Source organism: Bubalus bubalis, chromosome 2, assembly GCF_019923935.1.
Source record: "Bubalus bubalis isolate 160015118507 breed Murrah chromosome 2, NDDB_SH_1, whole genome shotgun sequence".
NCBI lineage: Eukaryota > Metazoa > Chordata > Mammalia > Artiodactyla > Bovidae > Bubalus > Bubalus bubalis.
Window position 1 is genome coordinate 114,393,439 of NC_059158.1, and position 27,501 is coordinate 114,420,939.

At 36.1% G+C, this 27,501-nt stretch overlaps 1 protein-coding gene across 3 annotated transcripts in view; it reads right to left on the reverse strand.

Annotated features, from left to right (window-relative positions):
* Positions 1 to 27,501, reverse strand: part of RAB3GAP1 (RAB3 GTPase activating protein catalytic subunit 1) — a 112,415-nt gene that overhangs the window by 42,406 nt on the left and 42,508 nt on the right. For all 3 annotated transcript variants that reach the window (XM_006043348.4, XM_044936041.2, XM_025277120.3), the window contains exons 4-8: positions 23,029 to 23,161; positions 19,931 to 20,009; positions 8,341 to 8,460; positions 6,709 to 6,874; positions 1,300 to 1,399 (exon numbers count right to left, since the gene is read on the reverse strand). In XM_006043348.4, the coding sequence (XP_006043410.2) occupies positions 1,300 to 1,399; positions 6,709 to 6,874; positions 8,341 to 8,460; positions 19,931 to 20,009; positions 23,029 to 23,161 (598 nt within the window). The remainder of the gene's footprint in view (positions 1 to 1,299; positions 1,400 to 6,708; positions 6,875 to 8,340; positions 8,461 to 19,930; positions 20,010 to 23,028; positions 23,162 to 27,501) is intronic.

Here is a 27,501-nt window from a genome sequence, read left to right on the forward strand (position 1 = left end):
CAGGAACCTAAACCTGACTTACTTAGGCTAAATGTACACCAGGCTGAGCTTTCCTAAAACTTAGGTAATGTCTGTTTATATCTGTGTCCCTGGCAGGAACAAATTTATAGGCTAAAAATTAATGACTACTAAATGAATCAGTGGAAACAGTGTCAAACTTTATTTTGGGGGGCTCCAAAATCACTGCAAATGGTGATTGCAGCCATGAAATTAAAAGACGTTTACTCCTTGGAAGAAAAGTTATGACCAACCTAGATAGCGTATTCAAAAGCAGAGACGTTACTTTGCCAACAAAGGTCCGTCTAGTCAAGGCTCTGGTTTTTCCTGTGGTCATGTATGGATGTGAGAGTTGGACTGTGAAGAAGGCTGAGCACTGAAGAACTGATGCTTTTGAACTGTGGTGTTGGAGAAGACTCTTGAGAGTCCCTTGGACTGCAAGGAGATCCAACCAGTCCATTCTAAAGGAGATCAGTCCTGGGTGTTCACTGGAAGGACTAAAGCTGAAACTCCAGTACTTTGGCCACCTCATGCGAAGAGTTGACTCTTTGGAAAAGACCCTGATGCTGGGAGGGATTGGGGGCAGGAGGAGAAGTGGACGACAGAGGATGAGATGGCTGGATGGCATCACTGACTTAATGGACATGAATTTGGGTAAACTCCAGGAGTTGGTGATGAACAGGGAGGCCTGGCATGCTACAATTCATGGGGTCGCAAAGAGTCAGACACGACTGAGCGACTGAACTGAACTGAAATTAATCAGTACATCAATGGCTAAGTAGGTAAAATGATTTTAATTAATTTTTATAAAAACACAAGTTAAAGTAAAATATTCTACAGCTCTTCCCAGTATATGTGTATATATACATTTCTTTTTTTTTTTTCCTGCTTTCCTTATTTAGCCCTCTACTTCACACTCTACTCTCTATAAGGTTCTGTGCACATCTGTTCTCAGCATAGGAGAGAGGTTTCTCTTCTTATATTCTGAAAGCAGACATTTTAATTATTCATTATGTACTAATTTTCAGCATACAATGTTCCATAGCAAGGGAATGCTTTATATATAATATTTTTTTCAAAGACAGATTGTCAAGTAGAGAGTAACTGACAATTAGAGTAATTGTCTAGAGTAATTCTAGAGTTGTCTCTAGAAAAACCTACAATTTTCAAGAGAAAAAAAGTGATAAGGGCAATGAAATTAGCAACACTATATACATTAAAAATGAGTTACAAATATTTCAAACACTTGAAACACACTGTTAAATACTTTTAATTTCTGAATATAGTTCTAAATTATCTCACCCGGAGGTTGCTGAGGCCAAAAATACTGCTGCCAATCCTGAAGAACATAGGTAAACCGTATAGCAATATTAACTGGAGGCAATGGAGTTAAAGGACATCCCTAAGAAGTAAATGCAAAGACAATATCATGAAATGTTAGTACCCTTGTAATACCAGACGCAAATTTCAAACTACTGAAGTAGATGAATTACTACCTTTATGACATGGGGATTTTCAGGTTATAGTGTTAGATATGGCACACATAAACCAGCCATAAAAAATGTATGTATGACATTCTAGCCATTAAAAAGGAAAACTAAGTTACCGAAGTTATTAGAGCCAAAGGTGCAGAATTTAGGAAATCATTTTCATAGGGGAAATTCTCACAGCCTAAAACCTCAAGAGATAAATTAATGCCAGAGAACAAATTACATTAAAATAAAGCTGCTTAACTCTGACATAAATCACAGCAAGATCCTCCATGACCCATCTCCTAGAGTAATGGAAATAAAAACAAAAATAAACAAAAGGGACCAAATTAAACTTAAAAGCTTTTGTACAATGAAGGAAAGTACAAGCAAGGTGAAAAGACAACCCTCAGAGTGGGAGGAAATAACAGCAAAGGAAACAACTGACAGGGGATTAATCTCCAAATTATACAAGCAGCTCATGCAGCTCAATACCAGAAAAACAAAACAATCCAATCAAAAATTGGACAGACTATCTAAACATACACATCTCCAAAGAAGACATACAGAGGGCCAACAAACACATGAAAAGATGTTCAACATCACACATTATTAGAGAAACACAAATCAAAACCACAATGAGGTATCATCTTATACCAGTCAGAATGGCCATCATCAGAAAGTCTACAAACAATAAATGCTGGAGAGGGTGTGGAGAAAAGGGAACCCTCATGCACCACTGGTAGGAATGCAAATTGATAATAGCCACTATAGAAAACAGTATGGAGATTCCTTTAAAAACGAGGAATAAAACTACTATATGAACCAGCAATCCCACTACTGGGCATATACCCTCAGGAAACCATAACTGAAAAAGATACACGTACCCCAATGTTCACTGCAGTACTATGTACAATAGCTAGGATATGGAGGCAACCTAAATGTCCATCAACAGATGAATGGATACAGAAGTTGTGGTACATATACACAATGCAATATTACTTAGCTATAAAAAAGGAGCACATGAGTCAGTTCTAATGAGGTGGATTAATCTAGACCCTATTATACAGAGTGAAGTCAGAAAGACAGATTTTGTATATTAACGCATATATATGAAATCTAGAAAGATGGTACTGATGATCATATTTACAGGGCAGCAAAGGAGACAGCCATAAAGAACAGAATTTTGGTCACAGTGGGAGAGGGAGACAGTGGGAAGACTTGAGAGAGCAGTACTGAAACATACACATGACCAAATGTACAATAGCTAGCCAGTGGGAATTTGCTGTATGATGCAGGAAACCCAAAGCCAGTGCTCTGTGACAGTCTAGAGAGGTAGGATGAGGAGGGAGGTGGGAGGAAGGTTTAAGAGGGAGGGGACATGTGTATGCCTGTGGCTGATTCATGTTGATGTATGGCAGAAACCATCACTATATAGTAAAGTAATTATCCTCCAATTAAAAATAAATTTTTTAAGAAAGAAATAAACTTCCATAAAAAAAGGCTGTTTAAACTACTACCAGGAAGAGATATTACATTCTATTAAGTAAAATACTATTTCAAAATATCTTACACAATTTTAATTACACAAATATAATTTACTAGTCTCTTCAGCCATGTTGAATGTAAAAAAATGTGAATCATTTTTTAAATAAAGTAAAACTGCTACAAAATATAAAACTAGGTTTAAGATGTCTTTTTTCCCTTTGAAATGAAAATAAACTCAAAGCCAGTCTTGAATATTTAACGAAAATGTTAGACTGTGACAAATGGCCACTCATGCAAAATAGTTTATATTAATGAATCAGAAAATTAAGATCTATCTTTATACTCATTAATAATAATAATAATCAATAATATCCAAACATCTCATGATCTCAGCTTCCCTTAATAATGGTTAAGCTATATTAATGTGGAATAGGAATTAAGTATGCATAGGCATGACCTAGTGAGCTTATGAAAATGCAGATTCAACAATATCCTGCATATCTACCCAGTTTCCAGGTGTTTCTGATACTGCTGGTCAGAAGAAATAACATAGACCCTTTAGCTCAGCATCAGGAGCTATAAATGTCATTAGTAACTTTAACTGAATACAAACTCAATCTCAAGACAGCTGCAAAAAAAGAGAGAGCTAATTCAGTTTTGGGCTGCTGTGTCCTATAGAAGCAAGGTAAGATTCTAGCTGGTCAGAAATAATTACTTTTTACTTAGGTTTAGGTACCAAATGAGCATTCACCAGTAATTCTAGACCAGTAATGATCTAGAAACCATAATGAGGTCACTTTGACACATAACCTCTGCTCCAGTCACATAGCAATGTTGGCAAATACAGAAAGAGATGACCAAAAAGAAACAGCTAGGATCAAACATGACTTAATTATCTTCACAGACCCTAGAAAAGGTATAGAAAAGGTACAGAAAACTAAAAGTATTAAGTGGGACCCAAGACACATGCTTGCTAAGTTCCAGATGACAGCCAGGATTATGGACTGCATTAAATGGATCCAAAGTACTCAGCCCAGACTGAGGGCACTACAAGACTCTCTGCTTAAGGCAGACATATGGACAGAGTACTCTAGATTGGAGCAGTGGCTGTGCTGGAAGGTATCAGGCTAGAAAAAGTTGTGTGATCTGGGGAAAAATCCACTCCTATGATCCAAGCATCCAGGCTTCCCAGGTGGCTCAGAGGTTAAAGCGTCTGCCTGCAATGCAGAAGACCTGGGTTCAATCCCTGGGTCGGGAAGATCCCCTGCAGAAAGAAATGGCAACCCACTCCAGTATTCCTGCCTGGAGAATCCCATGGATGGAGGAACCTGGTGGGCTACAATCCATGGGTCACAAAAAGTCGGACATGACTGAGCGAGCAACTTCATTCACTCACTCATGATCCAAGCAAGCAATTCAATGATTCCAAGACTCCATGTGCAATACCACAATATCAACACCAAGCAAGAGGCATCAAACACCATTTTAAGACAGGCTTCTGAAATAGTCTACAGATAAGAAGCAATCACAAAATTATAAAACCACTAGAGAAGATAGGAAAGTTTAAAACCACAAAAAGATGACATTAAAAATGAGCCTGCAAACGAAACTTCCCCAGAACATGAAGAAATAAACACAGTTCTAAGAAAGATAAATATCCAAATCAGAATATAAAACCATGAAACATAAAGAACATCTGATAGAATGAAGAATGTCTAAATTGAAAAAGGAAACACTACGGTATGAGAGCGCTTTCAAACATTTAAAGGATTGTGGCAAAAGAGGATTTAAATTTAAACTTTATGTGACTTCAAGGACAACCACCCTCTGTTGCCACTCTGCCAAGGAAGCCTTTTCAAAATATTAGATTCATGTGAAAATGAAATAAATTGCCACTGTGGGGCTAAAGTGCCTTGGAACACTTCCAGTAGATTTAAAGGGTAATATTTATAAAGATAGCCTTATAAAGACAGTATAAGAGAGTTGCATATTAAGTAGTTTTATGTAATACCAATAAAGTACCCAAAACAGGTCTCAATTATTTTAAGTTCAACTCTTACCAAATCAACTTTCATATTTAGACCAGTGAGGTTTATAAAAGTTCTGAAAGATGATGTAATAAACTGATTAGGAACGCTTTTTTTTTTTTTTACAATCATATTCTAAATCAGGCTTCACAAATCAATGTGGTCCCTAGTTTCAGTAAGAAGCTGAGTTACGTAGAGGAGTAAAAAATCCATGAAAATAACTTTCACTAATGTTTTTAAAAAGAGGAATAAAACATTAATATTTGCATCTGACTAGAATTTTATCTAAAATAATTAAACATAATTGAAGATTTGGTGAGAACAAAGGAAAACTAACGGGGTAGAAATAACACATGTCTTTTTCAAAAATTTATCAAGGCAACATGAAGAATTGAGTAGTATTTAAGACAGCATTTCAAGGTCCAGAAAGGTTTTGGGGGAAAAGTTGCACATAGACAGGGAACTTTCTGAAAGACATACATCTATCACTGGTCTAATGGAGATAATCACAAGAAACAGCTAACAATAGTTATTTTGAGGAAAGGGACTAAGGATATAAAGAAGTTTTTACCTCTTTAATTTCTTAACCTGGTATATGTACTTTTTAAAATATCAAGTAGATTCATCTTTGTAGTGATAATCCTAGCACCATGCTATTTACAGCCTCAACACTGAAAACATACATTTATGAAGTTCTAATCCTAAATATCTTTCTACAAACAATATATGTTAAAAAAAGAAATTTCAGCATTTTCTTATTTTTTTTAATTTTCAAAATTTGTAAACCTTCAGAAAGGTTGCAAAGCTAGCATAATGAATACCCACATGATCTTTTTGACTGAAACTTTTGAAAGTAAATTGCAAGCATCATGGCAACTCACCTCTAAATACTTCATTCAGCATGTGATTCCTATGAACAAGGATATTATCCTATGCAACCATAACACAATTATCACACTCAAGAATTTTAACACTGATATTATTTTCTAATATATAGTCCATATTAAAACTTTCCCACTGTCCCAATTGTGTCCTTTATGGCTATTTTGCTGTGATCAAGGATCACACACTGCCTTTAGTTGTTACATCACTTCAGTCTCTTTTAAGCTAAATAGCTCCCAGAATTTGTATTGCCTATCATGAAACTGCTATTTTTAAAGAGTCTAGGACAGCTACTTTGTAAAAGAGTAGCACAGGCAAGTCCTCCATATCTCTGTTATAGTGTTTTTAGAGAAAAATAAAGATGTATTGAGCACATCCAAGTTAGCCCTGCTGCCCTCAGTCATAGCATTATAAGCCAGATTAATTTTAAACATCAAATAGACCCTTGGGGGGAAAAATAGCAATTCAGAACCCAAAGAGTTCACATCTCAGTTGCTCATAGTCAGAGTCCCCAACAAGTAGCTACATAGAGGCCCACTCACACGGGGGAGGGTTGGCAATATTACTGTTAGAGAAAAAGGAATATAAAGAGTTAACACAGTATCTAAATGTTAACCAATCGAACAACCAAAACTAGTATACAAACTAGTTTTTAGTTTGTACACTAAAAACTAATTGGATATTTGTTTCTTTAGATACACAGAGTAATTTTTATAATCGATTACATCTTTCTTCTAAGTAATTATATTATCAATATTAGAAATATTTCTATGAAATCAATCAAATTACTAAATTACTACTTTTATCTGGATCCCAGATAAGACAAAGTATCAATGCCAACTCACAATCTTTGATTTGAAGATATCCAGCAGACCTGATAAATGAGTATACTGATTTGGCACTTTTCGAAGATGAACCATTTCAAAATCAGTTCGGACACCAGGACCCTGACATTCACCCACATACATTCTTCGCCATTTGTGATGAATCTGCACGAAGAGTGGCACCTGGCTGTAGGATATAATTAACAAGAATAGATTGTAAGTTCATTAAACATTGAATAGCTTCTAAATCTTGCTTTACAGTATAACATTATTTTAATCTCAAATATCTAAAGAAATAAATAAGGAACATTCCACAGACATATTTATAACAAAGGCGTTATTAGTTTCTTTTCTCCTTACACTAATAAAATGAAGAAATTATCATCAAGTGGCACTGTACAGTCAGAAAATTATTTTTAAATGGATGAAAAATCATAAAAAAAAAAAAAGGCAGAATAAAAATTTTCTTGAATAAAAGTGATCCCACCTACTAGGATTTTCAAGGACATTAATTAAACTTGATCCACAGGTATTAAACAATACAAATTAAACCTACATTAGTGGTGAATTATATATTATTTAATCATTTGAAGATATAGTTGTTCCTCCTTATTCAAAGATTTCTGTATCTGCAAATTAGCCTACTCACTAAAATCTATTTTAACTTCAAAAATCAATACCTGTAGCACTTTCAGTCATTTGAAAACATGTGCAGAGAAACAAAAAATTCAAGTTACCTGAATGCATAGTCCTAGTTGAGGCTGAACAAGGTGATGCTCTGTTATCAAGTTTTAAAATTAGATTTTTCTTTGTATTTTTAAAATTATTTTTAATTGGAGGATAATTGCTTTACAGTTTTGTGTTGGTTTCTGCTATACATCAACATGAATCAGCCATAGGTATACATATGTCCCTTCCCTCCCATCTCCCACCTCATCCCACCCCTCTAGGTTGTTACAGTGACCTGGGTTGAGCTCCCTGAGTCACATGACAAATTCCCACTGGCTATCTATTTTACATATGGTATATGCTTCAGTGCTACTCTCTCAATGGTCCCACCTTCTCTCTCATTCTGTCTGTAAGTCTATTCTCTATGTCTGCATCTCCATTGCTGCCCTACAAATAGGTTCACCAGTACCATCTTTCTAGATTCCATATATATGTTAATGTACAATATTTATTTGTTCTTCTCTTTCTGACTTACTTCACTCTGTAGAACAGGCTCTAGGTTCATCCACCTCACTAGAACTGACTCAAATTCATTCCTTTTCACAGCTGAGTAATATTCCATTGTGTATAGGTACCACAACTTCTTTACTCATTCATCTCTTGATGGATATCTAGGTTGCTTCCATGTTCTGATTTTGCATCAAAATTTAAATAGATTAAACATTTGGAAGCAAAATACAAAAACAATACAATTTATTCATTTTAAATATTCATGTAATATTTCATTAAGTTTCCCTTTAGATATGCTTTCCCTAAAGATTTTGTTGTGTTGGTCCTTATATATAATATTCCAATATAATAACATACAAATACTAATCCTATATTAATCAAAAACCTAACATTTAGCAAGCAGTTTCCTTCATAAATTTTAATTTAAAATAGTTCTTAAAACTCATGTCTAGGTGTTTTGAAATGTCCACTTACCAGCCAGTGTTTCCCAAAGCAATAGACACAGAGCTCAGAAGAAGATTGCACTTAGATTCACTGAGGACAGCATCAGTGTTTGCAGCAGGTGCTATCACCACAAACTCTCGGAGTCCATACCTTTAAAAAAAAGAAAAAAGAATCACTGCCATTAAATAGGCAAAAATGTCAGAACACAAAAATCTATTATTTGGGAAACATGAAAAATATTTCCCAGAAAAGAAAGTTAGGTTTGAACCACAGGTCTTTCTTTCCTTCTTAAATGGCAACTGAACCTATAACAACCTGAATTTCCTTCATTTGGCACAAAATTCACATCATTCATCTATTTTCTCTCCATTCTTTACAAATTAGCAACAATTTGCTGAAATTACAAATTACAAAGAAAAAAATTAAATAATCAGTTTTGTCTTAGTTAGGTTTCAAAAATAAAACGTGAAAGCCAGCACTGACTTCTTGTATTAATTAGCTGATAACACTAAGTCCACTAATGTGGAGAGTTAAAGTTTAATAGATTCCCTAAATGTCAGGAAAATAACTATCAGTCATACTTGTGCTGTCTAAGTAAGAACATGATTTACTCTTGTTTAGTCGCTAAGTCCTATCTGACTTTTTCTTTTTTTGGTGACCCCCATGGACTATAGCCCGCCGGCTCCTCTGTCCATGGGATTTCCCAGGTAAGAATACTGGAATGGGTTGCCATTTAATTCTCCCGATTTACTCTGCTGCTGCTGCTGCTGCTGCTAAGTCGCTTCAGTTGTGTCCAACTCTGTGCGACCCCATAGACGGCAGCCCACCAGGCTCTCCCGTCCCTAGGATTCTCCAGGCAAGAACACTGGAGTGGGTTGCCATTTCCTTAATCTAGTATCATAATTAAAGAATTATTATATTCTTTCACTCAATAACACATATTAGATAGGAATCACAAAATTATCAGAAAATGGCTTACTCTTGGTATCTTACAATAATGGAAACTTCTCATTTAGTTGACAAGTCCATTAAAAACCACAAATCGGCAGCCAAAATGTACAAAAACATTAAGGTCAAACTGGTAATCTTGCCTCCTGAAAATTCCTGTCCTATTCACTCCCTGTTGTGTTTTTATTTAACAATATTTTTAATATAAATTTATAAAAGGCATTACTCATTTGCCTATTTTAACTCTACAGTTATGAATACTTCTTTCTATGAACAGTCTCAAGAAACTCCCCAAAACAGCAGCAAAAAAGATTTAATTTTTTTAAATCCAATCATAATCTGTTTACTGTTTAGATGACAAAAGTTTATTTCATCTTCTCACATCTCCTCCACCCTCCTACCCCTGAAATCAAAATTAGTTATGTAGAAGTAGCATCAAATACCGCAAAGAACCCAGAGCTGTGAATTTTAGGCTCTAAATCTATTTACATACAGTTTTTTTCTTTCTTTTCTTAATATCCTTGGAAGAAAGAAAACAAAAGCACTTATTTGCCTTGGTATCCCCAGGAACTAGAGAGAAACCGTTGTCAATAGTTCTTGGTCATTCTTCCAAAACTGTTCCATCTGTCCATTGACCCATCCTATCCTCAAAAAAGATTAGATTAACATACTTCCTGTACCTTCTTTTCAAAGGCTCATCTCCCCTACTGGTCTGTACTTTGTTTCCAGCTTTACGCTACTGCAACAACACTGCAACAATTTCTACAGGGTATAACTGTGGGACAAATTCTTAGAAGTTGCTAGCTAAAAGAACATCTTGAACATCTTTAACATTGATAGCTGTTGCCAATTGATAGCTGTTGCCAAACTAACTCCTCCCCCTCCATACACATAAAATTGTGCCTGTGTATACTCCTGTTCACAAGAAATAAGCCAAAGTGAACTGCTTCCTATTTATCTGCAATAAAAGTCAGTCCTCAATGTATTTGTTTCCACTACCTGGAATGTTTTCCCTACTCAACAGTCATCATGGAACATCAATAGATTCTTTTTTTTTTTTTTTTGAAGATTTATCTCAAATACCACCCCATCACCTCTGTTAAATATGCTCTCTTCTTTGATTTCAAATGTATTTTCCCTGTCACTATTATCTTTAAAAGATCAATGCATACAGGTGGTCAACAGCTACATGGAAAGATGCTAAACATCACTAATCATTAGGGAAATACAAATAAAAACAACAATGACATATAACCTTATATCTTTTAGAGTGATGATCATCAAAAAGAAAAGAAAAACTATTGGCAAGAATGCAGGGAAAAAAGGGAACTCTCAAACACTGTTGGTGGGGATATAGACTGGTGCAGCCAGGAGGAAAAACTATGAAAGTGTCTTCAAAAAAATTTTAAATGGAACTACCTTATGACCCAGCAATTCTATTTCTGGGTATTTATCTAAAGAAAATGAAAACACTAATTCAAAAAGTTATGTGCCCCCATGAACACTGTAGCACCAATTACAAAAGCCAAGATATAGAAACAACTTAAGTATCCATTAATGGGTCAATGAATGAAGAAAATGTGGTGTACGTATATGCAGACAGAGGAGCCTGGTGGGCTACAGTCCACAGGGTCACATAGAGTCAGATACGACTGAAGCGACTAAGCACGCATGCATACACACAACAGATTATTATCCTGTCATAGAAAAAACTGAAACCTTACCACGTGCAACAACATGCACGGACGTGAGGACATTATGCTAAGTGAAACAAGTCAGACAGAGAAAGACGAAATAGGATCTCACTTACATATGGAATAAAAACAAACAAAAACGCACCAAGCTCCTAGACAGAGACAACAGATTGGTGGCTGCCAGAGGTGGTGTGTGAGGTGGCAGAAATGGTGGAGAGACCAAAAGATACAAATCTCCAGTTATAAAGGAAGTAAATTATGGGGGTGTAATGTACAGCATGGTGACTATAGTTAATAATACTGTACTGTGCATCTGAAAGTTGCTAAGAGAATAAATCTTAAAAATCTTAAAAGTTCTCATCACAAAAGAAAATTCTGTAACTATGTATGTGGACTAATATTAACAGGACTTATGAACCTACCTACCACACCCTCTGCTCACAAAAGAGTTCATAAATTTACATTTGGACATAAATGTCTGCTAAAATTAATGTTTGTATCATTTCTATGACTTTTTTAAAAAAAATAAATAGCAATTAGTCAAGGGACTAAATTTCTAATGAGGGTTTCAGGATTAGCCATTAGAAGGTATTTAAAGGATATGTATAAAAGGAGGCAGAGAGAAGCAGCCAATAAGTCACATTATTAAGATTCCCTCATAGCTCAGTTGGTAAAGAATCTGCCTGCAATGCAGGAGACACAGGTTCGATTCCTGGGTGGGAAAGATCCCCTGGAGAAGGAAATGGCAACCCACTCCAGTATTCCTGCCTGGAGAATCCCATGAACAGAGGAGCCTGGCAGGCTATAGTCCATGGGGTCACAAGAGTCAGACAAAACTAAACCACCACCTTGCCTAAACTATAAAACTTGATCATGAAACTGTAACCAAGTGCCTCTGTCCCTGTCTTTTGAAGTAAGAGGCTTTTATTTTCATCTCCCAGACCTCCCCTGGGTCTCTAAAGGCTGGCTCAAGCATTAATTATCAGGATATGTGAACATGTAGAAACCAAAAGAGGTTGGGCTGGGAAAGGTAACAATTCAGATTATAAATCAACCACATAGTAGAGTCATCAAACTCCCAGTTCCTTGAAAAATATAAAGGTCTGACACATATTCCTAAGTTGTTTTTACAGAAACCAGACCCCACCAGATGAAAACTGCTGACTGCAAGCACGAAGCGTGCTCCAAACTGACTGGAGCCAGAAAACTGATGACGTGCCAAATTTTACCTTGACGCCAACCAACCCAAGAGCTGAGCACAAGCTGATCATGGACCACGCGGCCCCCTCCCTCACAATGCCCTTGAAAACCCTTCCCTGAAAGCTATCACGAAGCTGGGTCTTTTGATCATGAGTTTCCCATTCTCATTGTCTGGTGACCTGCAATAACACTGTACTTTCCTTCATCACAACTCGGTATCAGTAAATTGGCTTTGCTGTGCAGACACACATTCAGGTTCATTAACATCATGCCCACATACTTTTAAGACTAGTTTTACAAAATACTTTTTAAAAAGTTAAATAGGGTTAATGCTAACCTGGCAGATGTTTGATATAAAAACTGAAACTAGGAGATAACAAAATAGAAATAGATTGATAAACTTGAACCATCAAAACTCAGCATTTGACATAAATGTTCTATTTTTGTAAGTTTGATTAATCATATATTAGGTTTTTCTCATTCTAACAATCTTTACTCATTGTCTATGTATAGTATAAATATTTTGCATTATACTTCAAATTTGGGGGGTCTGCTTTATTAACTTTGAGTTCAGTTCAGTCGCTCAGTCGTGTCCAACTCTTTGCAATCCCATGAACCGCAGCACACCAGGCCTCCCTGTCCATCACCAACTGCCAGAGTCTACCCAAACCCATGTCCATTGAGTCAGTGATGCCATCCAACCATCTCATCCTGTGTTGTCCCCTTCTCCTGCCCCCAGGGTCTTTTCCCAGCATCAGGGTCTTTTCCAATGAGTCAACTCTTCGCATGAGGTGGCCAAAGTACTGGAGTTTCAGCTTTAGCATCATTCCTTCCAAAGAAATCCCAGGGCTCATCTCCTTCAGAATGGACTGGTTGGATCTCCTTGCAGTCCAAGGGACTCTCAAGAGTCTTCTCCAACACCACAGTTCAAAAGCATCAATTCTTCGGCACTCAGCCTTCTTCACAGTCCAACTCTCACATCCATACATGACCACAGGAAAAACCATAGCCTTGACTAGATGGCCTGGCGTGCTGTGATTCATGGGGTCGCAAAGAGTCGGACACGACTGAGTGACTGATCTGATCTGATCTGATATGCTGAAATTAAAGAAGACCTAAATAACTGGAGACCAATTGTGACCATAAAGTGGAAGACCCAGCATATAAACATATCAATTCTCCACCAAAATAATCTACAGACTCTAGGCAATTCCAATAAAACTCCCAATGACACTTTTTGTAGATACATACCAACCCTAAAATGTAAACAGAAAAGCAAAGGAGCTAGAATAGCCAAAACAAATTTGAAAAAAATTTTTTAAAAGGAAAAGGAAAGGGACTATTTAATGTAAACACTTATAAAACCAAGAGCATGCAGAAACAAACCCACACAAACGTGGCCAGTGATCTTTGATAAAGTTGTATAAGTAAGTCTATGAAGGAAGGAAACTCTTCAACAAATGCTGTTGGGACAACTAAACATCCACAAGCAAGAAAAGAATATTATACAAAAATCAACTTGAAATGGATAAAAGCTCTAAATATAAAAGGTAAAACTTTTAGAATAAAACAAAGAATTGGCCATGTAATCAAAGTTAATGTCACTAGTGACTAAATCATGATGATAATATGACCTTCTGATATATAATAAAGAGGTACTTCACCATTATGATCTTCTTTCCAAAGTCATAACCCAAATGTAACCATAAATTTTTTTTTACTTCAAAAAAATATTTTAACGGATACATGTTAAAATTGAGCTCTTTTGTTGCTTTCCTCAAACTACCACAATATTGTTAATTGGCTATACCTCAATATGGAGAAGGCAATGGCACCCCACTCCAGTACTCTTGCCTGGAAAATCCCATGGATGGAGGAGCCTGGTAGGCTGCAGCCCATGGGGTCACTAAGAGTCGGACACGACTGAGTGACTTCACTTTCACATTTCACTTTCATGCATTGAAGAAGGAAATGGCGACCCACTCCAGTGTTCTTGCCTGGAGAATCCCAGGGAAGGCAGAGCCTGGTGGGCTGCCATCTATGGGGTCGCACAGAGTCGAACATGACTGAAGTGACTTAGCAGCAATACAAAATAAAAAGTTTAGGAAAAAAAATTTTTTTTTTTTAATTTTTAAATCTCTCCAACTGAACGCGATTCTACAAAATTCCTTACTAGTACCCCTCAAAGCTCCAAGTGATCAAAAATGAGGAAAGACTGAGAAATTTTCACAGGAATGTAGACTGAACAATCTAAGGTGATATGATAACTAAATGTAATGCAGTATCCCAGACTAGATCTTTGAATAGAAAATGGATGTTAGTGGAAAAACTAGTTAAATAAAATTTTACTAAGTACCTGGCGTGCTGTAGTCCATGGAGTTGCAAAGAGTCAGACATGACTTAGAGACTGAACAACAACAATGTACTAATGTTTTAACTAATGTACCAATGTTGGCTTTTCAGTTTTGACACACATATCATAATAATATAAACTAACAACAGGGAAAATTGAGAGAAGGATATCTTGGAAGAGTCTGTAACTATCTCTATAACTTTTCTATAAACCTAAAATAAACCATAAATTTTTTAAAGTTTATATACATATATTTTTTAATTAGGAGAAAGCTTTCTGACCTCATGCAAGTGTTCTCAGACATGGCACCAAAAGCATGACTCATAATGTAAAAAACTGATAAACCAAACTGCATCAAATTTTAAAAACTTTATTCTGGAAAAGACACTAGTAAGAGAATGAAAAGATAAACTACTGTCTAGAGAAAATATTTGTATTTAGAATATATTTAAAAACTCTCAAAACACAACAGTAAGAAAACAACTCAATTAAAAAGTGGGCAAAAGACTTGCAGACGCTTCACCACAGAGTATATTCATGGCAAAAAACACACAAAAGATATTCAAAATTAAAATTAGGATGAGATATTCTCATTCTAACAACACATCTGTTAGAATAGCTAAAACTAAAAAAACTGACACCAAGTGCTATTGTGGATACAGAGTAACTGAAACTCTCATATGTTGTTAGTGGAAATGCAAAATGGTATATCACTTTGGAAATCAGTTTGGCTGTTTCACATAAAGTTAAATATACACTTAGCATGTGACTGGCTTCCATGTGACTTAATCACACCCTAGGTACTTACCCAAGTAATCTAAAAATATATTTTCATATAAAAGATCTACACAAAAATATTTACAGCAGCTCTACTCATAAATGTCCAATCCAAGAAATAAATCTATTATCCCTCAACAGGGGAATGAGTAAACAAACTATGGTATATCCCTACAGTAGAATACTACTAATAGAAAGGAACAAACCACTGATACAAAATTATTTCAAATGATCTCAAAAGTATTATGCTGAGTGAAAGAAAGAAGACAGTCTCATATGGTTACTATTTGATTCCATCTCTATGAAACTCCTGAAAGGTCAAAACTTACAGTGACTAAGAACATGTTCAGTTCAGTTCAGTTCAGTCGCTCAGTCGTGTCCGACTCTTTGCAACCCCATGAATCGCAGCATACCAGGCCTCCCTGTCTATCACCAACTCCCAGAGTTCACTCAGACTCACGTCCATCGAGTCAGTGATGCCATCCAGCCATCTCATCCTCTGTCGTCCCCTTCTCCTCCTGCCCCCAATCCCTCCCAGCATCAGAGTCTTTTCCAATGAGTCAACTCTTTGCATGAGGTGGCCAAAGTACTGGAGTTTCAGCTTTAGCATTATTCCTTCCAAAGAAATCCCAGGGCTGATCTCCTTCAGAATGGACTGGTTGGATCTCCTTGCAGTCCAAGGGAATCTCAAGAGTCTTCTCCAACACCACAGTTCAAAGGCATCAATTCTTCGCCGCTCAGCCTTCTTCACAGTCCAACTCTCACATCCATACATGACCACAGGAAAAACCAGAGCCTTGACTAGACGGACCTTTGTTGGCAAAGTAATGTCTCTGCTTTTGAATATGCTATCTAGGTTGGTCATAACTTTCCTTCCAAGGAGTAAGCGTCTTTTAATTTCATGGCTGCAGTCACCATCTGCAGTGATTTTGGAGCCCAAAAAAAGAAAGTCTGACACCGTTTCCACTGTTTCCCCATCTATTTCCCATGAAGTGATGGGACCAGATGCCATGATCTTCGTTTTCTGAATGTTGAGCTTTAAGCCAACTTTTTCACTCTCCTCTTTCACTTTCATCAAGAGGCTTTTTAGTTCCTCTTCACTTTCTGCCATAAGGGTGGTGTCATCTGCATATCTGAGGTTATTGATATTTCTCCCGGCAATCCTGATTCCAGCTTGTGCTTCTTCCAGCCCAGCGTTTCTCATGATGTACTCTGCATATAAGTTAAATAAGCAGAGTGACAATATACAGCCTTGACGTACTCCTTTTCCTATTTGGAACCAGTCTGTTGTTCCATGTTAGTGACTGCCAAATATTAGGATGGAGAAGAGTTTGGGGGAGGTTACAGAACTATCCTATACTCTGTGGTACCAGCTTTAAAAACTATAGGGGACTTCCCTGGTGGTCCAGTAACTAAGAATCCACCCTGCAATGCAGGGGACATTGGTTCAATTCCTGATTGGGGAACTAAGATCCCACATGCCCCCAGGCCCACACACTCTGGAGCCTATATACTGTAAAACACAAAAAAGATTCCAAGTACTGCAACTAAGATTCAACACAGCCAAATAAGTAAATATTTTTAAAAACTTGTATACAAATGCACATGAAAAAGAAAAACCTGGAAGTATTAGTCGCTCAGTTATGTCTGACTTTTTGCAACCCTATGTACTGTAGCCCTTTAGGCTCCCCTGTTCATGGGATTTTCCAGGCAAGAATACTGGATTAAGTAGCCATTCTCTTCTCCAGGGGTCTTCCTGAGCCAGGGATTGAACCTGGGTTTCCTGTATTGCAGGCAGATTCTTTACCATCTGAGCCACCAGGGAATGTACATGGTACCATTATTTTCACTCTAATGGCAGAAAGCAAAGAGGAGATAAGGAGCTTCTTGTTGAGGGTAAAAAAGGAGAGTGAAAACGCTACCTTAAAACTCAATATTTAAAAAATGAATATCATGGCATCTGGTCCCATCACCTCATGGCAAACAGATGGGAAAAAACTGCAAACGGTGACGGGTTTTGTTTCCTTAGGCTCCAAAATTACTGCAGAGTGAGTGTAGCCACAAAATTAAAAGATACTTGCTCCTTGGAAGAAAAGCTATGAAAAACCTAGACAATGTATTAAAAAGCAGAGACATCATTTGCCAACAAAGGTCTGTATAGCCAAAGCTATGGTTTTTCCAGTAGTCACATATGCATATGAGAATGGGACCATAAAGAAGGCTGAGAGCTGAATAACTGATGCCTTCAAATTGTGGTGCTGGAGAAGACTCTTAAGAGTCTTTTCGATTGCAAGGAGATCAAACCAGTCAATCCTAAAAAAAATCAACCCTAAAGATTCATTGGAGTGACTGATACTGAAGCTGAAGTTCCAATACTTTGGTTACCTGATGCGAAGAGCCTACTCACTGGAAAAGACCCTGATTCTGGGTAAGACTGAAGGCAAGAGAAAGGGGCAGCAGAGGATGAAATGGTTAGATTGCACCACAGACTCAATGGACATAAGCTTGACCAAACTCTGGGAGATAAGGAAGGACAGGGATGTCTGGCATGCTTCAGTTCGGCAAAGAGTTGGACACAACTTAGCAAATGAACAACATGTGTTAAAGTTCAGTGAACATCAAAAAAAAGTCCAACTTACTATATGTTAATTTCTAAAATAAAATTTTATAAAAATGGGAACATTAAAAAACAAGTGATTTTCATTAATATATAAACAAATCACTAACAAGTGATTCATTAATCTAACACAAAGAAAGATTTCATGAATTCACTCAATGAATATTAAACCATGGACTATGTGTCAGTATACTTTTTTGAAATATTAAAAAGCTGAACAGAAATTATAGAACAGCATTGTAATTTTGATATATATATAATGTGTTATTATCTTATTAAATCCTCACAAATACTCTCAAAGGTACATATTATTTATTATTTTGACTTCACCAACTTAGAAACCAAATCAGCAAAATTAAGTTTTGCCCAAAGTTTCTGAGGTAATAGGTACCTGAGCTAGAAATTAAATATTAGTTTGTCTAATTCACTGCCTGGCCAAACAGTAGATCAATTAATGCTGAATGAATGAATGTAAATGCAAACTCTACGACACCATGCTGCCTTCTGATATATTTTGTCATATTAAATGTATGTATTTATATTCTAAAAGATAAGAGAATCAGGATGGGGACTTCCCTGGTGGCTCAGTGGTAAAGAATTTGCCTGCCAATGCAGGAGACAGGGGTTCAATCCCTGGTCCAGAAAGAGCCCACATGCCACAGAGCAACTAAGCCCATGTACCACCACTACTGAGACTGTGCTCTAGAGCCAGTTAGCCACAGCTACCAAAGCCCATGTGACCCAGAGTCTGTGCTCCACAATAAGAGAAGCCATGGCAGTAAGAAGTCCACACATTGCAACTACAGAGTAGCTTCTCCTCACAGCAACTAGGGAAATCCTGCACAGCAACAAAGACCTTGCACAGCAAAATAAATAATAATAATAAACGATGGGACTATTTATGAAACATTATCCAGTTTATTGCATATGCAAATAATTTTATGTGTCACATAATCTACTTGATATAATCACAATGGAATGAAACACAGATTATCATTCTTCCCCTTCCTTAGAAATTCTTTAATTAAAAAAAAAAAAATCGAAAGACTGACTCAGGCCAAAAGAGTAAATTAAAACCAGTATACAAATTTCCTTTAACTAGGTCTTCTTTTTTGACCATATACTTATGCTTGGGCCATTTTGGTGGCAGTATGTTTTAACACTAACATCTCCAAAATAAAGAAATGCTGTGAATAAATGAAAAAAAATTAAAAGAACTTCAGAGAGATTACAAGACTTTTTAAATGTGATAATCTTAAATTAACACACCACATTTATAACTAAGACACAATTGAGTTTTGATGTTATAACATAACTGAGATCAATATTCTATGTCAATTCGATTTTCAACAATATATATGCAGTTTTCTATATTTAATTGTTCTATGCTAGTCATCAGAATCATAGTTAAGTACAACCTGGACTATGACTACTGTGCAAAAGAGAGTTAACAGCCCTGTGACTGCTACCCTCAGAAAGGCCTACTTGCAAGGCCTGGTTGATATTTGGGTTTGGGTACTTGGATTTGGGGAGGGGTCACATCATTTATCCTAACCAATAAAGTTATTGTGCCTAAATTGTACAAACAACATGGTTTAAACAGCAGGTTTACCTGCTTTCCTTCTAGGAGTCTGAAATTTTCTTATGTTGCAGTCAGAAGGTACCTAACGTGACATGTCACTAGTTAAAAACCTGAGAGAGCTGAGCTTCTACAAACAAGTTTCTCTGGTAGACAACATTTCATATGTATTGTCACAACTTGTGGCTAAGGGAATTCAGTATGCCCTGTGTGACTCCATTAGGAAAGAACTCTTAAACACCTGCACTTCCTCCAGACTTTGCCTCAGGCACTTTTCCCCTTTGCTGATTCTGCTTTGCATTTTGTCACTGTAAGAAATCCTAGCAGTAAGAGCAACTATCAACACATGCTGAGTCCTGTGCAAATTCCCAGCAAATCATCTATCTTGCAGGCAGTCTGGGGGCCTCCCTGACATACATTCTAAAAGTTATTTGTGTAAAATGTATACTTACCATCTTACCAGGCAATGTGCTCTGGGAGGAAAGTCATTATTCATACACAGCAAATCTTGCATAGATTGTGGAATAACATCTACAGAAACATTTGATAATGAACAAGTGAGTACATTCATTCTAAGGCAGAATTTCATCATATAATTTAAAGATATTCTATAACACGTCTTGCTAGTCCATGTAGTTTTGCCATTGCTTAAGGATTTACATCTAGGGCTAAAGATAAACTTTAGAAGGACACTGATATCTCCCTCTCGCTCTCTCTTTTCTTAAAAAAAAAAAAAAAAAAAAAAGCCAGTCTATAAAAAATATATATATATACATACATATATATATATATATATATATCATTCCCATGTTTACAGTATTTTCCATTTTTCTAAATCATGACTCAAACAATTCTTCATTCCTTACTAGAAAGCTTTGTTGTTTTTTTTTTGTTCTTCTTGGCATGCCCTTGGTCTTTACTTTTCTTCAAAATTTATATATAGAGTCTGTCAATTCTATATCACCTCCCATAGCTAGCCTTTGTTCATCTCTGGCCATCTTAAATATTCTTGTAAAACCACTAAGCTTTTTCTCCTTTATAACCCATATATCTGGAAGTACTTGCATTACAATCCGTAATAAGATACTAACATCAATGAGTAGTATTTATACTTGAAAATACACAGTAAGTTCAAAGCATAAAAAAATGTTCATAAAAATACTTCCTTTTGCTATACAGCTATACTTGCTTAGCAAATCTGTATTTTGTTAATCTGTAAAAAGAATAAATAGGAGAATACTAATAACTTGATGCTCTACTTAACTAAAGCAATAAGCAACTCAAATAATCAGTACTCAAATCTTCTGACCTCTGATAGTATAGTTTTAAATGTGTATCTCCAAATTAACTGAGCTGATGATTTGCTTCTAACTTCTACCATTAGTTACAGCTTCGATCACAACCAAATTAAAACTCCCAAATATATACACATATGCAGCAATAATGCCTTAACTATCTTAAATTCATTATCTCTCATCATTCCAGTCTCCTTTGTCTATCTCAGAAACACTGATTCTAAGCCTCCTTATTACAATAGCTTTTCCCTGATGTATGTTTTCTCTACAAATTAACAACACCCAAGATTTCTATACCTTGAACAGTTTCCGTCATTAATCAGCAGAATGCTGGACCCCGAAATCGCTAGGCTATTACTAGGCTTCCACCAGCTATGTGTATTTCCCTCTTCCCCTTATTCTTAAAGTATACATACCCATATTCTGATTTATTTTATTTTGTTGTATAATTGTCTTATCCATGTATATACATAGTCAAATTATCTATCCTAGTTTATGAATCTAAATGCAGATGCTACCTAATTGTTTTGTGAAAATAATATATACTATAGAAAAGGTAATATAATTTTATTCCTACGTAAGAAAAGGTACAAAATATTTCAGGCTTACACTTAGAAATGATAATCTATTTTGACCATCAAAACTTGAACACTCATTGTACATACTTATTTTCTGAATGAATGAAAAAGAGTATTTGACCAGATTCAAAATTCACACTTTTTAATACCTTGATCACTCACTATTTTATACTAGCAGATCTCAGAACAAAGATTTTGGATAATGTGACCTATTAACAACTGTAAGCACCATCTAACATTGGGCCAGGTACTGAAACAGGTACTTTATTTCAATAGGAAATGCAAAATTTAATAAAATTAAAATATTAATTCAGAATTAGAAATTATATTTCAAGTTAGTAATAAATTATGAGATTATTATATTTTAAAAAGACCATTTTAACATGTATTCTTCTCTTAAAATAACTGGTAATATATGTGTGACAAATTGGGAGAGTATGACTGACAGATATTCACCATCAGGTGTAAAATAGCTAGTGGGAAGCTGCTATATAGCACAGGGAGCTCAGCTCCATGCTGTGACGGTCTAGGGGGTGGGATGGCGGTGGGGAGGAGGTTCAAGAGGGAAGGGATATATGTATACATGTAGCTGATTCACTTTGTTGTACAGCATAAACTAACACAACATTGTAAAGCAATTATACATCAATAAAAATATAAATAAATAAAATGACTGATAATATAAATTAAAATTACCTTTGCAATTTTGTAAGGGGAAGAAATAAAACTCTCAGAATCCTTTATTAAGCGGCAAAGGATGTTTGCTAGCTTGAATACTAACTGCAATGCTTGTACAAGAGGCTGATAACATCAGTAATGGTGAGATACACACTTATGTACAGTATCTTATTAAATCTTCCCACTTACCCTCCAGGTAGTATTACTTCATTTTACAAATGAGATCAGTCAAGCTTAGAAAGGTCAAGTAATCAGTAAGGAGAAAAACCAGAATTTTAATCCACTTGATCTGCCTCCAAAGTCTAGGGCATATACAAAGCCAACACTGACTAATCAATAAACAACTTTCAAAAATTCTTCAAAGCCCAGCTTAGTTACTTAATTCTCCGTAACACCTTCTCTGATCTCTCTGGATTAAAATTGATCTTTTCTCCTCTGAACTCCAGTAAAACTTGTGCTTTGGGATAGCATTTATCACTTTTTACCTTTTATTATTGTTACTTACCTACAGACTTTAACTCCCCTACTGAAATGTACATTTTCTCAATTGGACTTTGCACAGAACCTAGCACATGTTTGGTTAGTCGTGTCCAACTCTTGTGACCCCAGGGACTATAGCCCGCCAGGTTCCTCTCTGTCCATGGTATTCTCCAGACAAGAATACTGGAGTGGGTCGCCATTTCCTTCTCCGGGGGATCTTCCCAACCCAGGAATCGAACCTGGGTCTCCTGCATTGCAGGTAGTTGATTTACTGACTGAGCTATGAGGGAAGCCCTAGCACATGTTAGGCACTCTACAAATAAATGATTTAACTAATTTAATAATGAATGTTGCTGTGATAATTACTCTGCAAAGATCATACTCTATTTCAGGTGTGGTGAAATAACTGTGCATATGTAAAAATCTCCAGAGAATACTATTTAATTAAGTGAACTAAATTCATAATTTAAAGTTAAAATCACTCTTACAAGAGTTTAAAAATATGTAGTGAAAACTTACCTTCTAGTACTTCATCCTTTGCTTCTTTATCAGTGGTTTCTTGTACAAGATAATGATGAGTGACTGAGAACTTGAAGTCTGCAAAGGAGATCTCATCTGATTTCTCTTCCCATGTCCCAGAAGTAAATATACCCTGTATTTCACAGAAAAACAAAAAAAGAAAAAACATCCACCATAACATATTCAATAGTTACCATTAGTTTTTTAACCACAGATCTTTTTTCCCTTTTTCTGCCTCTTAATCTAAAAACTTGATCCTGTATTTATCCTCCCCAAAAGGGAAAAGGAAAAACATACAAGTGAATAAACCAAGAGGAAATTATTTATAAGTGATTTATCACAGTGGTCCTTTAAAAAGAAAATTTCCCTAGAAAATTAACTATCAAGTGACTAACGAAATTGTAATTTTCAAGTAATGAAGCAATTTTGGTAAGATGAGTCTCTATATAAAATAATGAATATATAGTAAATCCCATGCCTCTTCACATACCAAAAAAAAAAAAACAAAACAAAACCCAACTCTACCAACAGCAGAATCTGAGTATCTTTTAACAGAAAATGGTTAAATAATGGTTTCATAAATTTTAAAAATTAGAAAAAATACATGACAATAAAATATTATAAAAATCTCAAATCTAATAATATCACTATGTAGTACACAGCATTACTGGGAGATCAGAAATTGCTTCAGAAACAAGCAAATCTGTAAAATCACTTTAAGTGGTATGATATCTGTAGCATTTATTTGCTTAACAGGTTCTGTGAGTTTCTTTATCGAGCTCTGGCATTCCAATATTTTCATTTAAATATCAACGTGATTGGAAAACATTTTAATTAAAAGTTTCAAACAGCGCCCTTACTTACATAATATAATCATAAAAAAGGATTTTTCTCACAAAGCTTCTAGTCTCCCATTGCTGTTCTTTCCACTGGAGAAGTCTATAGTCATTACAGCATAGCACCACCAAGAGGCAGAAATACCAACTCAGCAACTTCCAAGTACAGAGAGCCCCAAACTAGATAAGAAACTGTGAGGAATGATTCTGTGAGTCACTGAGTTTTTAAAAGTGTTGTTTGTATCCTGCAGATGTATGGCAAAACCAATACAATATTGTAAAGTAAAAAAATGAATAAATAAAAATAAAAGTGTTGTTTGGACTATACCTATCATATAACATCCAGCAGTTTTATGTATTCTTGGAAAGGCATATAAAATTCTGAATCTTTTTGTGATGAGAATAACCACCATGTATCCTACATATCACAGAAAACTAACCAAACTGATCACATGGATCACAACCTTGTATAATTTAATGAAACTATGAGCCATGCCGTGTAGGGCCACCCAAGATGGATGGGTGATGGTGAAGAGTTCTGACAAAACGTGCTCCACTGGAGAAAGGAATGGCAAACCATTTCAGTATTCTTGCCTTGAGAACCACATGAACAGTATGGCAGAAAATGAAGAGGAAATACAGAGCCTCTTGATGAAGGTGAGAGAGAAGAGTGAAAAAGTTGGCTTAAAACTCAACATTCAAAAAACTAAGATCATGGCATGTGGTCCCATCACTTCATGGCAAAGAGATGGGAAAACAATGGAAACAGTGACAGACTTTATTTTCTTGAGCTCCAAAATCACTGCAGATGGAGATTGCAGCCATGAAATTAAAAGACGCATGCTCCTTGAAAGAAAAGCTACGACCAACCTAGACAGCATATTAAAAAGCAGAGATATTACTTTGCCAACAGAGGTCCGTATAGTCAAAGTTATGGTTTTCCCAGTAGTCACGTATGAATGTGAGAGTTGGACTATAAAGAAAGCTGAGCGCCAAAGAATTGATGCTTTTGAACTGTGGTGTTGAAGAAGACTCTTGAGAGTCCTTGGAACTGCAAGGAGATCAAACTAGTCCATCCTAAAGGAAATCAATCCTGAATATTCATTGGAAGGACTGATGCTGAAGCTGAAACTCCAATACTCTGGCCACCTGATGGGAAGAGCCAACTCATTAGAAAAGACCCCCATGCTGGGAAAGTCTGAAGGCAGGAGAAGGGGATGACAGAGAGTGAGATCACTGGATGGCATGACCGACTCAACAGACAGGAGTTTGAGCAAGCTCTAGGAGTTGGTGAAAGACAGGGAAGCCTGATGTGCTGCAGTCCATGGGGTCGCAAAGAATCAGACACAACTGAGTGACTGAACAAATAACGTGCTACATATCAAAATCTAGGATTTTTTTTATATGTTAGATTTCTTAAACTGAGGTTCAGTTCAGTTCAGTCACTTAGTTGTGTCCGACTCTTTGCGACCCCATGAATCGCAGCACGCCAGGCCTCCCTGTCCATCACCATCTCCCAGAGTTCACCCAGACTCACGTCCATCGAGTCAGTGATGCCATCCAGCCATCTCATCCTCTGTCGTCCCCTTCTCCTCCTGCCCCCAATCCCTCCCAGCATCAGACTCTTTTCCAATGAGTCAACTCTTCGCATGAGGTGGCCAAAGTACTGATGTTAAATTAAGATACCTATAACCTAAACCAAAAGTCTCAAACTGCAATAAGAAATAATGATACACATAAGAACTTGGTTTGCTAGGAAGAAAGCACACTATAAAGCAGTGAAATCTAAAACTAAGGTAAGGGGAGAGGTCCAGAAAACGAGAGATAAGTTCCATTTCAAGCTTGCAAAAAAGCTGAAAAAAAATTTGGGTTTTTTTTTGTTTTTTTTTTTTAATTGAAATGTACTTGGTTTACAATGTGTTAGCTTCTGATGTATAGCAAAGTGATTCAGTTATATATTCTTTTTCATACTCTATTCCATTATGGTTTATTACAGGATATTGAATACAGTTACCTGTGCTATATAATAGGACCTTGCTCTTTATCCATTCTATATACAATAGTCTGTATCTGCCCTCTCCTACCTCCCCTCCCCCTTGGCAACCACAAGTCTGTTTTCTATGCCTTTGAGACTGTTTCTGTTTCATATATAAGTTCATTTGTGTCATATTTTAGATTCCACATGTAAGTGATATCATATGGTATTTGCCTTTCTCTTTCTGATTTGCTTCACCTAGTATGATAATCTCTAGATCCACCCATGTTGCTACAAATGACATTATGAAATATTATTTTAAAATGAGACAAAAGTAGACTTGCCTGGTGGTCCAGTGGTTAAGACTTGGCATTTTCCACTGCAGGGGGCACATGTTCAAGCCCTGATCAGGGAACTAAGACCTTGCATGCCTCATAGCACAGCCAAAACAATTTTTTGTATTAAATAAGTAAAATAAAAAATTTTAAAGAAAATATATTTATTAAAAAAAACCTAAGTTTTTAAAAATGATACAAAGAAACATCATTTGATCCTACTCCTGCATTCTAGGTACCACGACTGTCAACCTTACCAAACAGCTATCTCAAGGTGGATTTGGTTGTATTCGACATAAAGGACATCCAGATTCTGTATGCAGAACAAACTTAAGATAATTTACCTTGATTGAAAAATAACACTCCAACCTCCCTCCTTCAATTCCATTATGATACAGTCAATTGTAAAGATTATATTTACTATTAGAACCAGAAAGGTCAACTTTTAGTTCAGAATTAATCTAATAATTCAAATATAACTTCTGATGGCCCTAGTGAGACAATAAAAAGAAATAAGCACACAGACTGGAAAGAAATAAAACCATCTTCTTTCACCAATGGCCTGATTATGTACATAATATGTCCAAACAAATCTACAAAGTACTAAAACTAATGAATTTATGAAGTTGTGGAATTCAAGGTCAGTATACAAAAATCATCTGCATATACACACACACACCAAGGAAACACTTGGGAAATTAGTATTTTTTTTTTACATATCACTCTTAAGACATCAAAAAAATCAAATATCTACGGCAGAGACTCAATGAAAGATGAACAAGAACTCTACCTAAAAATACCTCAAAGTATTGCTAAAAAGATATTAAAGACCTAAATAGAGATATCATGTACTCAGACTGGAAAACACAATACCATTAAGATGTCAATACTAATCAATCAAATCCTAATCAATATCCCAGCAGCCATTTTGCAAAGACTGACAAGCTGATTCTAAAACTGATATGAAAATCCAAAGAACCAAGAGTAGCTAAAATAATTTTCATGAAAATCTATACTATTTTAAGATTTACCTTGCTACACAAGACCCCTACATATGTTGTCTACAAGAGACCCACCTCAAAACAGGGGACACATACAGACTGAAAGTGAAGGGCTGGAAAAAGATTTTCCATGCAAATAGGGACCAAAAGAAAGCAGGAGTAGCAATACTCATATCAGATAAAATAGACTTTAAAACAAAGACTGTGAAAAGAGACAAAGATGGTCACTACATAATGATCAAAGGATCAATCCAAGAAGATGATATAACAATTATAAATATCTATGCACCCAACACGGGAGCACCGCAGTATGTAAGACAAATGGT